The sequence below is a fragment of the Macaca mulatta genome, chromosome 6 (genome assembly GCF_049350105.2).
Source record: "Macaca mulatta isolate MMU2019108-1 chromosome 6, T2T-MMU8v2.0, whole genome shotgun sequence".
NCBI classification, from domain to species: Eukaryota; Metazoa; Chordata; class Mammalia; order Primates; family Cercopithecidae; genus Macaca; species Macaca mulatta.
This window is the reverse complement of record NC_133411.1, coordinates 100,150,745-100,164,388: the sequence shown is the minus strand read 5'-3', so window position 1 is coordinate 100,164,388 and position 13,644 is coordinate 100,150,745. Positions and strand designations below refer to the sequence as shown.

Below are 13,644 nucleotides of genomic sequence, written 5' to 3'. Positions count from 1 at the left end.
AGACATTTTAAATTCAGAATGCCAACAGGCATCCTTTGGTATCATAAGCATGGTGTGCAATATTCTTTCTCTGTATGCACTTTCATCGCCATTCAGAATTCTCTTTTTTGAAGTGCACTATTATATTTTTGATAGACAATTCATAGAAATTAACAGCAAATGATAAATTGTTCTTTTTTTCAATAAAAGAATTTAGAGGGAGAAAAGACACTTGAAGCAAAAAGAGAACACTATTATGAAATGCAAGGTTACTATTTATGATATTTTAACTGTAATTTTCAAAGCTTTCTTACATTTGTTACACCAAATTAGGGCCACTAGTGTAGTAGATTAAAACCTTTTTTCAGTTCTTCTGATGTAGAAATTTTCGCTTTTAATTTCTTTATCTGGCAGACCACTGATGAATCCATCGGTATCTCCAAGCCAAGCAAATCTTTTTTTGTTATTTTTAGAAGCTGTTTTGTTTTGTAGAAATAGCATTCTATAGGAAGAAGTTATCATAAAATGTAATAGTTTGCCAACATAAAGAAATACGTTAGAAAGCAAAATTATATTAATGGGCTTTGAATGAAAAATATCTTTGTGGGCATTTAAAACACCAAGGAATTACTAAATTGGAAAAGTCAAAGCAAGATATCTTTCTTTACTGATGTGCCATCTACTGAAAACTAGTAGAAGTTGGTCCTAAGTAGCTAACAGTGAACCCTAGGTACTAACTTCCCTGAAGCACTGAAACGGGAAGTGGTGGAAGAAACTTGTAAAAGAAACCCTCAGGGATTCCCCTGTGATCCCTTTAATCCTCGAATTGTCAAACCACATGGAAAATAATAGAGCTGCGTAGTTTTAAGACTTAAGTGGTATTATCTTTTTAAAGGAAAATGTTAGGTCTTTTCACATCTCTGGACAAGAATAGGGTATGTGTTCAATGCAAAAAAGAGTAACTTTGAACCGGAGATACATATTGCTTTTTCATTTTTAATATAATATTGTTGTTATCTCTGACTAAGCAGGCTGCACCCAGTAGGAAAAACAATTATAGCCAATATTTTATTTTCCTTTTTTAAAACAGATGATTCAACGAGAAGCAGATGTAAAAAATAAGGTAACTGCTGTGGCATTGACAGACTCTGTTCACAATGTGTGGCATCAAGAAGCTGGCAAAACGATTCGAGAATGGATGAGAGAGGTGAGACTTGTGTTTTTTTTTTTTTAGTGCTGAGATGAATGGGTGTGAGCCTTTATGTCTTGAGCCCCCACCAACCTGTAACACCTCCCATCCTCAGACTCCCTTTCTAGAGGCAGAACATTGCGAGGAAATAGAAAATGTTAGACATGCTTAAAATAATAATAGAAAACCCGTGTGAAGAACCAATATTTTTGAAACCCCCCTCCCTTCTTCTTGGTTTTCTATAGAACACTGTGTGTATAGTGTTCAGTCTAAGGTGGGAACTTGTGCTGAAAAAGGTCATGGAATTAAGAGATTCTTATTCCCTGATGCTTAATTTTTCCACCAGCTATTTAGCATTGGTGCCGCTTAGTTACAAGAACGACGCATAAGGTACACTTGGTCTCCTTTTCTTCTTGAAAGGCAGTCAGTGTGTGCCACTCTTAAATGGATTGGCTGACTACATCCAGTAGAGGGAAGAGAAGAAAAAAGCTGAAATGCTGTTATGCCAGACCCTTGAGCTAAGAGAAACCCAGGGGCTAGCCATGGTTCAGCCTTAGGCTAAGAAAGCTTCTTTTCATACTTCCTAAGGGCTGGTGAACCTGAAAACTAACAAGGATTCATTGAATACGCTCCCATTATTATTATTTTTTAACTTTCAGCCTGTTATATTTTTTATTCCTATGACAAATATCCAGCTGAAATTTTCTTTTATTTTTATTTATCTTTCTGATATTATAAGCAGTTGGCATCAGCCACCCATGCCATAGTAATTGTTTAATCAAATCATTTACTTATATAGTATGAATGAGTTGATTGACCTTCTTGGTTTTCTTCCAGTTTTTCTTGATAGAATACCTGGTGGCCCTTCAGCTGATACCATAGGACTGTGTGGTGGGTAAATTCTACCAGCCTTCATGGTGCACTGTAAGGACCACAGAGTTAATGTCTGAAGAGATAGAAAAATTAGGCTATATAATTTCATAGTAGCGTTATATTATCACCAGTCTGTTATCACTTGTTTTTCTGCATTAGAAAAAGTACTTTCATCATGCAAAAGTCTAAAATATTTTTATTCCAGTCCTCTTAATACTATAAACATATAAAGATGGGTTTTTTAAATCTTTTCTAACATGTAGGTGTTTGACGATGACACAGAAAGCTCCCAGCATTATATAAATAGTAAGGTTAATAAATGAGCTGTTAGTAACTTTTCCCCACACACATAACTAGTATGGAATTTGATACTTGGCTCAAACTAAAAACATCCTGGCTCATGAGTTTTTCATTCCTGATGACAAATATAACAAAATTTATTTAGGTTTACTTTTTAAGTATTTCTAACTAAGGCTGGATTAGGTATTCCTTTCAAAAGTCAGAATATATTAATCTGTGTAGCTTCCATCTAACTGACTAGACAGTAGTTGAATTCATCATAATTTAATCAAGGCTGCCATTAATTTCTTTGCAAGCATAGCTGTTGTAAAATTTATAAAATTTTATAAATGCCCTAGTTCTTGGATAGTTCTTTCAGTTCCCTCAATTAAGCCTTAGGGAAGCAATTTGAAGAGTTTTGTATTTTGACCTATCAAAATTGATATCCCAGCTCAATCACTTACATAACTTTGTAGTTTGAAGCAAGTTATTTTATCTCTTTGAGATTCGATTTTCTCATCTGTAAACTATAATACCTACCTTGCAAACGTGATGGAAAATAACATATGTAAAGAAATAGCACAGTTCTTGGCACTTTAAAAAAGTTCGGTAAGTTAGAGCTGTCACTGTTGTTATAGTCTCACTCCCAAATAATATAAAACACATAAACTATATTCATCTTTTGTTTTATGAATGGTTTGCCTATTCAAAATATCTTACAAAAAGGAAACAGGGTGACATACTGGAAGTAATTCAGAACAAGCATATGGGAGAACTAAATTTTGATAATGACTCTGGCTAGGTAAATCAATAATTAAGAATCTAGCATGTACCAGCTAGTTTGCTAAGATTTATAATCTTGGAAAAGCCACTCCATCTTTTTGGGTCTGTTTCATAATTGAATTGGAGACAGTAATTCCTATTCCATCTACTTCATGAAATATTGTGAGAAGCAAAGGTGATAATCAAGGATGAAAGCTCTTTGAAAAGCAAATGGTACTATATAAAGAAATGAGATGTGTTATTATTGAAAACACTGTAATATCTCAGAGATTTAACTTATTAGAGCATTCCTGATGGGGCTTTGAAATTACCCCTGTTCAGTGATCTTCTCCAAAACGAGAACAAAAAGAGAGACTGTAAAAGTGTATGACAGGTATCCTTGTAGGAACCCACCTAAATGTGTGACCTCTTATAGAGAAGATTACAGTGTGGTTTGGCAATATAAGAGTCCAGTGTTTCCGAACTCTCAGGATGAAACTTCCTCCCCTTTTCTTTCTCCTTTCTTATTTCCTATCCTCTCTGCAAGACTCCTTGAAATAATGAAGAGAAACAAACCTGGATTACAGGAAAGGGCGGTTGTCTTAAGCATGAGTGTTGGAAAGTTTTTTGTTTTGTAAGTATGTTTAAATTAATGTGATACGTATAAGTGGCCAACAAACATATGAAAAAAATGCTCGACATCACCCATCATCAGAGAAATGCAAATTAAAACCAAAATGAGATACCATCTCACACCAATCAGAATGGGGATTCTTATACACTGTTGGTGGGAATGTAAATTAGTACAGCCTCTGTGGAAAACAGTATGGAGATTTCTCAAAGAGCTAAAGAAAGAAGTACTATTTGATCTAGCCATGTCACTACTGGGTATCTACCCAAAGCAAAAGAAGTCATTTTACCAAAAAGACATCTACACTGGTATGTTTATCGCAGCACTCTTCATGATAGCAAAGGCTTGGAATCAACCTAAGCATCCATCAAAGGATGACTGGATAGAGAAAATGTGGTACATATCTAAATATATGTATATAGATATATAGAGATATATACTTTGGAATACTACTCGGCCATAAAAATGAATGAAATTATATCTTGCAGCAACATGGATGGAACTGGAGGCCATTATCTTAACTGAAATCACTCAGAGACAGAAAGTCAAATACCACATGTTCTCACTTCTCAGTGGGAGCTAAACAATGGGTACATATGGACATACAAAGTAGAATAATAGACATTGGAGACTTCAAAAGATGGAAGGTGGGAGATGAAGGATGAGAACTTATCTATTGGGTACGATGTACACTGTTTGGGTGACAGTTACACTAAAAGCCCAGACTTTACCACTATGCTGTAGTATATCCATGTAACAAAAATGCACTTGAAAGTCCTAAATCTGTAACAATAAGAAGGGATGTGATGAAGTTACTGATGTTATGCATTCATTTTTTAAAAAGCTAATTTTTAAACCTACCAATTTAGCGTACAGAACAAAGGTTAAGAAATATATTATTGTATTACTTGTGTAATTTATAAATATTAGTAACAGTTTCCTTTAAAGAAGGAAGGTCAGGCCGGGCACCGTGGCTCACACCTCTAATCCCAACACTTTGGGAGGCCGAGACAGGTGGATCACCTAAGGTCAAGAGTTCGAGACCAGCCTGGCCAACATGGCAAAACTTTGTTTCTACTAAAAATACAAAAATCAGCCAGGCATCGTGTCAGGTACCCATAATCCCAGCTACTCAGGAGGCTGAGGCAGGAGAATCACTTGAACCCAGGAGATGGAGGTTGCAGTGAGCTGGGATCACGCCATTGCACTCCAGCCTGGCCAACAGAGCAAAAGCTCCATCTCAAAAAAAAAGAAAGAAAGAAAGTCAAAGAGTAGTACTACTTTGAGCAATTACTCCAAGTGAAACCTATTCTGAACTAAAAGACCACGCATAGATGCTAAGCCAGCCTCTTGAGGAGAGGTAAAAGGTAAATGAAGGCAGCTCCTGAGGAACTTCTTACTTCAAGCCCCAGGACTGTCTAGGCTGAGTGGGCAAATGTTTCCCAACATACCCCTGGCCTCTGAAATTCTGCAGCCACACCAGATGTACGATTCTATGTAATAGTTGTAAACCCTTCCCATCACCATTCAACTCTGAGTGTAGGGCCTTAGAAACTTGACCTAGTGAACCATAGTTGTATTTGTCCGAGGACACAAAACGTTTCACATTAAAAAATCAACCTTTAAAGCAATGGTGATTTACAATTCAGACATATGCAATAAAAATGAATAAAAATCTGGCTTCAACCAAGGCAGTAAGCATCTCCAAATACCTCCAAACACCTTGCAAAGGAATAGCTACTACCTACTTTTCTCTTTAAATATAATATACTAAATTGTAATCTTTTTATTAAAAAAAATTATTTCAAACCTACTCTGAAATATTGTTGACCTTGGTTCAAATGTCAAAGGGAATCACTCAGCACTGTGGCCTGTAGGCATTTCTAATCCATATCGATAGCTCCCCAAATTTTGGATATTACAAAAAGGAAAATTTACAACCACAAAAATCTATAGGATCATCATTTTAGGGTAAAAAAAATGTTTAAACTGATAACACTTAGCTTAAAGAAATACTTTCTACATTACCTATTTTTCTCTTTTTCCTTCAGATCCAGAGAAACATTAGTCATGTAGTCTGTCCCTATCTGCCTGCCCTGGCCAAGGACTTCTTTCTCTATGCTTGTTTGTTGGAACTAGGGGAGGCTGCATCTGAGTCTCAAGCATGGCACTATTGGTACCTTGAGTTCAACATACCTTGTTGCCTATTCAGGGGACCTGAGAATAAATGTCAGGGGCTGCTAACCCTCTCCAGCATGTTTTGAATTTAGGTAGGGCTTTCCTAGTGGGCTGCCTGCATTGCTACCTGTAACACTTTGGTAGTGTTCATCTCAACTAAAAATTGGAATAGGGACAAAGTGAGGCATTGAAAAAAGGGATACGTAAGTATTAGAAAAGCATCGAAAGGGACTTGACTTCTAAACTATAGTAACACATTTCAGAATAGGGAGTTAGATTTGATAAAATAAAATTTCAGACAAATTGAATTTAGATATAACTGCATGTCTTTCTTTGCATATGTTTATGCTATTTTATTTCATTATACTCTATCATATAACAAACATTTAACTTGTTTTGCCCTTTTTTCTATATAATTTTCCCAATGGGGTAAAAATGCCACATACCCCTGCACACACACACACACACACACACACATACACATACACACTCTGAAATGGCCATATCAAATCTGTGTAGTTGTACACAGGTACTTTGTCATTGCAGAGAACTTTTGGACATACTCACTTTAACTATAGGGTGTTCAACTTCTGTCCAGTTTTTATGAGAGATCAAAGCCTTAAACACGTGGCCAGATAAAAACTGAAATTTCACAAACATAAAATGTTAACCTATATTTTGCTTTAAGTGTTTGAATTAAAGGTGATCTGAGCAAACTGGACAAAAGTTAATTTTGTTCAGCTTTTTAAGGTAACAATTTAAGAAATGATTAATCGTCTGCATATTGTAATGTGCCATCGCTTGTATTAATACTAGAAAATCCTATAAGACGTAGCTTTACGTATGTGAAGTGTAGGTGAACAGTAGGAAGACCGACATATCACCTGGTTAATAGCTGACTTTCATCAGATTTGGAGGTACTAGTTGGATGAATAATAATTAAAATACATACAGTACCTAATCGCTGCCTGTCTGTCGGTAGTGCTAATTGCTGTCATTGAAAAGACGGAATTGTTTAAAAAAAAGAGAGAGAGAAAGAGAAAGTCATTCTTCATTGAAGCTATCTCCCTGTATCATTGGGAGCCTATTTTTAGTACCTATAGAAGTCATGATTTTTGAATTTATTAGGGGCTGTGATGAATGATAAAACAAATCATCCATTTACATATCTTGACACTGCTTTGGAGAATACTTACTTCTTACAAGCAAGTGTCACATTGTATATAAAAGCTGGCTAATTGTGTGCTAATCTTCTGCATTATCTAGAACTCTCTGATGTGGTGTTATATCAATGGTAATATTAATTTTACTTATTTCAAATGTATGAAATATCTTCTAAAACCCTATTCCTTTTATAATTTCTACCCTTACATTGTGTAGTTTTGCATTCAACTGCTAATTAAGATTAGGAGAGCACATTATAGAATATGTATCCATTTTAAACCACCAAGCTTTTGTAATGCATGAAAAATACTAATATTTTATCTATTTTAAATGTAAAAAGAGAGAAAGCATTTAAGAACATTACATGTTATGTTTGTTTTCATGTTTTTTTCCTACACAGTTCAATAGTTTCATTGATCTACTGTTTCTTACAAAAATCTGCCATTCTTTGTGAACTTCACTTTCTAATCTCATACAGCAACCCTTCCTTTATGTTATTCCTGCTCTCCCTGGTCCCAGAACAGTAGGGTTGCCTTGACAAATCTATTCAAAAGCCATTCCTCGGCCTTTATTGGTGGGGACTGGGGCCTTTGAAATTCTCTCCTCACTGCAACACAGCTGACATCTTCTTCCAGACAGAATGAATTAAGGAAATACAATAAGACACTTGATCTACCAGTCAAGGATCTTTCCACAGTGAGGACGGATTCCATGGTGCACAACCAGGGCAGCAAGCATCTAAAAATACACAATACATGCTTGTTTACCAGAATAGCAATCACCGATTTTTCCAAAATGATTGATGGGATGATTTCTTTAAAAAAAAATCTGTCTGGAAATTCATTGTGTGTGTGTGTGTGTGAGTGTGTATGTGTCTGTGTGTTGAGAAATGTTTTAAAAACCGTGTGATGATAATCACATATTTTTAGCCAGACTTCAAATACAGACTTAAAATGTATAGAAGGAATATAGATTATTTTATTTCTCTGAATTGTAAATCATTACCTTATATCGTTACTATTAAAAATTACCTAATTTTTAATATTGGAGGCTTTGTGTCCATAGACACACAGCTACAACTCACCGGATGGTGATTCTTTATAACTATTTTGATACAGCCTTAATTAAAGCAGGTAAAAGTAAAAATTAAAAAATAGTATTTTTATATGGGTCAGATTTTGAGGAGTAAATACAAAATTCATTTATTCTGGTATTATGCAAAGAATATAGTTTAAAAATTGGCTATTCTTTCTTGTGTTCATATTAATATTTATTTTAATCTAAAAGTTAAAAATGGATACTTCTTTTATTTTCCATTAATTATAATACCTTTATTTGTTTACTGCTTGGCCATCTAAACTTCACTTGGAAATATATTGCATCATGGTTCATGGAAGGTTACATGTCATCTTATTTTATTTATTTTTTGAGATGGGGTCTCTCTCTGGCACCCGGGCTGGAGTGCAATAGAGTGATTTCAGTTCACTGCAACCTTTGCCTCCTGGGTTCAAGCCATTCTCCTGCCTCAGCCTCCCAAGTAACTGGGACTACAGGCATGTGCCACCATGCCCAGCTAATTTTTGTATTTTTTGTACAGAAGGGGTTTCACCATGTTGGCCAGGCTGGTCTCGAACTCCTGACCCCAAGTGATCTGCCCGCCTCGACCTCCCCCCAAAGTGCTGGGATTATAGGCGCAAGCCACCATGCCCTGCCCTTACATGTCATCTTAATATCAGCACAGATGATTTGCTGAATTGTAAAACAAACAAAAAAACCTTTTTCACAGTCACGTTAATTATGAATAATTACTGTTTATGTAAGAAAAAATGTTAAGTGTATTGAAAAATAAATTGAATACAGTCTAGTGGTTGATTTCATAGGATAAATTAATCTCTTCCTCAACATTTGGTCTTGGCTTAAATTGTATTTCAACAATATTGTCTCTATTACGTTGCAGAACTGTTGTAATTGGGTCTCTAGCTCAGAACCATTAGACACATCAGTGGAGTCCATGCTACCTGATTGCCCCCGCGTCTCAGCAGGTATGTGTTTGATAAGAGATATATGATTGCTGTTGTTTATCAAGGTGAAAAATATGCTAATGAAATGTAGAATTCTATTTTGTGAATTAGTTTGTTTTTGTCTTTGAGTTGTTGGATGAATTATTGGTAATATTATGCATGGGTAGAATCCTCTATCACATATTTGTTAAGTAACTTAAAATGCTTACCAACAAACTCGGTAAGATGAATAGGTGAAACAATTCAAGAGTAGTATAGACAACTGCTGTTGAAATTTAGAGAGATAAGACATACATACATGGATACCTAAACAACAAGGATTGGGCAGACATACAGGATCTTTCATAGGATATGTGTCTCTGAGTTCCAACTCAATGATATGACAGGCAGGCAATGATGTTGTGTGTCCTAGAGACTTTAGAAAAAAATATTTCATGTAAAGATTTTAGTTGCTTCTTGTGTTAGACAGACAGACTGTGGACTGTGGGAAAACGTGCAAGATAGCATCCTATGCAAAGGAGACAGAGCAATTTAAGGAGCAACAGCAGGAATGGATCTGAAGATGTTCACAGGGAACAAAGGCAAGACTGGACTGCCTATTGAAAGGGCAGAGGTGAAGAGGTGAGCACGTCAGGAGCATTTGGACTCTAGGAAGTTTAAGGATAGCATTGATTTCCAGCCTAAAGTCTTTGTATTGGAGTCACTAGATAAGAAGAGAGAATGACATTTGTAAGCTTTCTGGTTTCAACTTTCACAGTTCTCAACCAAGTAAGCAGTGGCATCTTGTTATAACTGATAGCAGAAACGGGTTTGCTCTGGCCATGGGTGCTGGAGAATGGGTAAAAGTTTGGAACACAAACTACTTTATGTTAACAATCGTAAGTGATAGCTAATCACTGAGTACTTAAAGTTGAAAATATGTGTACATATTTGAAGAAAATAATTTGGAGAATAGTTCAGATTCTAGGTATAGAACTACTGTTACAATTAAATGTCACTATCATTAATACCTAAACTTCAACTGAGTTTCACTATCATTATAGCCGAATTTTATAAGTCTATAAGCCAGGGTTCAACCACAGAGACAGAACCACAAGAAGATGTATATGCTACTATACATACACATAGAGATAGACATATACACACACATACTTATGCACCTATGTATGTATGTGTGTGTTCTTAAATATTATACAATCAATTTTCATTATTTATGCTAGTTACATAATGTGAAGTCACTAAAAACACTGAATTAGCAAATAATCATAGCTCCTAGATGAAATACAAGGCCAGGTTCCTGTGAGCTTCTGGTCACATTTTTGTCAACCAATCAATATGTAAACTTGTTTATGTGTGTTTTTGTTTAATGACACCTTATTTAATATATACTGTTGATTCATTAACATTGAGCTCATGGCCAGCAGCAGTGTAACTCAGGCCTCGATGAAGCTTATCTAACACATATTTTCTCCATAAGGCATAACACAGCCTTCTTGTGCTTAGCAACACTACACAGCACTTCAGCACTACATTTGGGGGCTATTGTAAACAGTGAAACCAAAAAAAGGCACAAAAATAGAAAACTGTGGCACTAAATAGTCTATAAAAAGGATACTTGTTCACAATGTAAGAACTGAAACAAGGCAGGGCATGACCTTGTTCAGCCTTAATTAAGAATGAATGACTCAAATTTTTCACCATTCTGCACATGTGCATTTTGCAAATAACTGCAAAAATGCCATGAGTATGGATTTTGGGGTTACAAATAAATTTTAGTGAGTAGGTGAATTTGTAAGTTTAGAATCCACACATAATGAAGACAAACTGCATATAGGAACGGATTTGTCACTGGGACTTTACCTGAGGCTGGTTGAGCAATCTCTGTAAGGATGTTGACCTTATATCTGATGGAGGAGCTTGAGTTCACAGAGCAGGCAGTTGGTAAGGGAAGATGAATGTGAAGTGGCAGAGACAACAATGAGCTAGAACACATAAGCGAGAGCTGGAGTTCAGGAAGGTAAGCTTAAACCCACATCAGGTTTGTTTGTTTGTTTGTTTGTTTGTGTGTATGTGTGTTTGTTTTTCCAGAGTCTCACGTTATCACCCAGACTAGAGTGCAGTGGTGTGATCTTAGCTCACTGCAGCCTTGATCTCCAGGGCTCAAGTGATCCTCCCACCTCAGCCTCCCAAGTAGGTAGGACTACAAATACACACTGCCATGCTCAACTAATTTTTTTGATTTTTAGTAGAGACGAGGTCTCACTATGTTGCCCAGGCTGGTCTTGAACTCCTGAGCTCAAGCTTGGCCTCTCAAAGTGCTGAGATTACAGGCATGAGCCACCACACCTGGCCCATATCAGTTCTTGTTGCTTCTGTCTTGTTGCTTCTGTGGATGTCTTGTAGAAGCCCTGCGCCCTTTGTCATGGATCTAAACACCTGCACCTACTCCAGGAGTCAGAGCTGCTGAAGGAGAATTCACGGGAAGGTGGAGCAGATGCAGTCCTAGCTATTGCCTCACACTACAAGGCAAGCCAGCAGATAAGTGACAAGATGTGTGAACTAGAAATGGCTGCTCCTTCACTTTACCCCTCCAAATTTTCCACAAAAAAAATCTCCCTTATGTACCATCCTAACCAGAAACAGACAGGAAAGGAATTCTGGGAAATGTAGTTCAACCTAACCAAACTGACACATTCAAAAGCCACCACAGTCCACCTCTTGCCAAGTTGGCACTGATGTACATCTCCTCAAAATAGACTTACTGTCCAAATAACGATGTTAATATTAAGAAAGTCATGCTTCTACCAAATATCATACAGCCATTTAAATGTACAATCGAAAACACACTACAAGCAAAAACACACTAATCCCTTTCCTAGAAGAGGGAACAGAATCCCTTTATTGTCCTTTGCTGATATTCATTCTTCTCACCCTTGGTACCCTGTAATTTAAATACTGAGAAATAAAAGTTAATTACTTTTGACAATGTGTTATATTAGATGATAAAGGAATAAGAGAGAACATGAAAACAGAAATATTTAACTTATATGTATATACAAAAATATTCATATCAAAATAAGTACTACTACATGCTTTGTTTTTGTAACCAGTTATGTTGGTATATACTTATAACTGGTATTTATAACTTATATGTAAGTTATATATATAAGTATTTATAACTTATATACTTATAGCTGGTATTTATAACTACCTTTTTCTGTTACCCATTCAGTACAGATATACCTCAAAGATATTGTGAGATCCATTCCACACAACTGCAATAAAGCAAATATTTAATGACACCTAAAATAGTAAATCCTTTCCAGAAGGATTTCAAGTAACTTTGCCCCAGATTCATCAGAGGAATCACTGTCTCTGGCATCCATAGCCTTACAAAATGTGTATCTTAAATAATGAGACTTAAGAGTTGAAATTGCTCTTTGTTACATGGGCTACAGAATGGGTGTTGTGTTAGCAGTCATGAAAACAACATGAATCTCCTTGTTCATCATCAGAGCTCTTGGATGACCAGGTGTGTTGCCAAGGAGCAGTAATATTTTGAAAGGAATCTTTTCTGAGTAGTAGGTCTTAATGGCAGGCGTAAAATATTCAGTGAACCATGCTATAAACAGATGTGCTGTCATCCAGGCTTTGTTGTGCCACTTATAGAGCATAGGCACAGCATAATTCTTTTCTTTTTTTTTTTTTTTTTTTTTTTTTTTGGTGAGACAGTGTTTTGCTCTTGTCACTCAGGCTGAAGTGCAGTGGCACAGTCTTGGCTCAGTGCTGCCTCCTAGATTCAAGCGATTTTCTCGCCTCTCTTGGCTCACTGCCGCCACCTGGGTTCAAGTGATTCTCCTGCCTCAGCCTCCCGAGTAGGTAGGATTACAGGCGCCCGTCACCATGCCATGCTAATTTTTTGTATCTTTAGTAGAGACAGGGTTTCGCCATGTTGGGCAGGCTGGTCTTGAACTCCTGACTTCAGGTGATCTACCCACCTTGGCCTCGCAAAGTGCTGGGATTACAGGCATGAGCCCCTGCACCCAACCGATTTAGCATAATTCTCAAGGGCCCTAGGATTTTTGGAACGGTAAATGAGCATTGGCTTCAATTTATATCATCAGTTTCATTATCCCCTAACAAGAGAGTCAGCCTGTCCCTTGAAGCTTTGAAGCCAAGCATTGACTTCTCCTCTCTAGCTATGAAAGTCCTAGATGGCCATAATCTTCTTCCAGTGGGAAGCTGTTTTGTCTACATTGAAAATTTGTCATTTTGTGTAGCTACACTCATCAATAGTCTCAGCTAGATCTTCTGGATAACTTGCTGCAGCTTATACATCAGCACTTGCTGTATCACCTTGCACTTTTATGTTACAGAGATGGCTTCCTTCCTTCCTTAAATCTCATGAACCAACCTCTGCTAGCTTCCAGCTTTTCTTCTGCATCTTCCTCACCTCTCAGCCTTCATAGAATTGAAGAGAATTAGGACCTTGCTCTGGATTAGGATTTGGCTTAAGGGAATGTTGTTGCTGGTTTGATATTCTAACCAGACCACTCAAAGTTTCTCCA

The 13,644-nt window shown here is 36.7% G+C and overlaps 1 protein-coding gene across 26 annotated transcripts in view; it reads left to right on the top strand.

The window, feature by feature from the left end:
- ARB2A (ARB2 cotranscriptional regulator A) overlaps positions 1-13,644 on the top strand; it is a 479,952-nt gene that overhangs the window by 309,616 nt on the left and 156,692 nt on the right. For 23 of the 26 annotated variants that reach the window (XR_013418035.1, XR_013418036.1, XM_002804456.4 and 20 more), the window contains 2 exons: positions 1,070-1,186; positions 9,013-9,097. Coding sequence is in view for 24 of the 26 variants with exons in the window: in XM_002804456.4 (XP_002804502.1) it covers positions 1,070-1,186; positions 9,013-9,097 (202 nt within the window). In the remaining 2 variants the exon portion in view is untranslated. Of the gene's footprint in view, positions 1-1,069; positions 1,187-9,012; positions 9,098-9,541; positions 10,092-13,644 lie in introns of those variants that run through there. The other 3 variants (XM_028849103.2, XM_078003829.1, XM_078003830.1) reach the window with 1 other exon arrangement.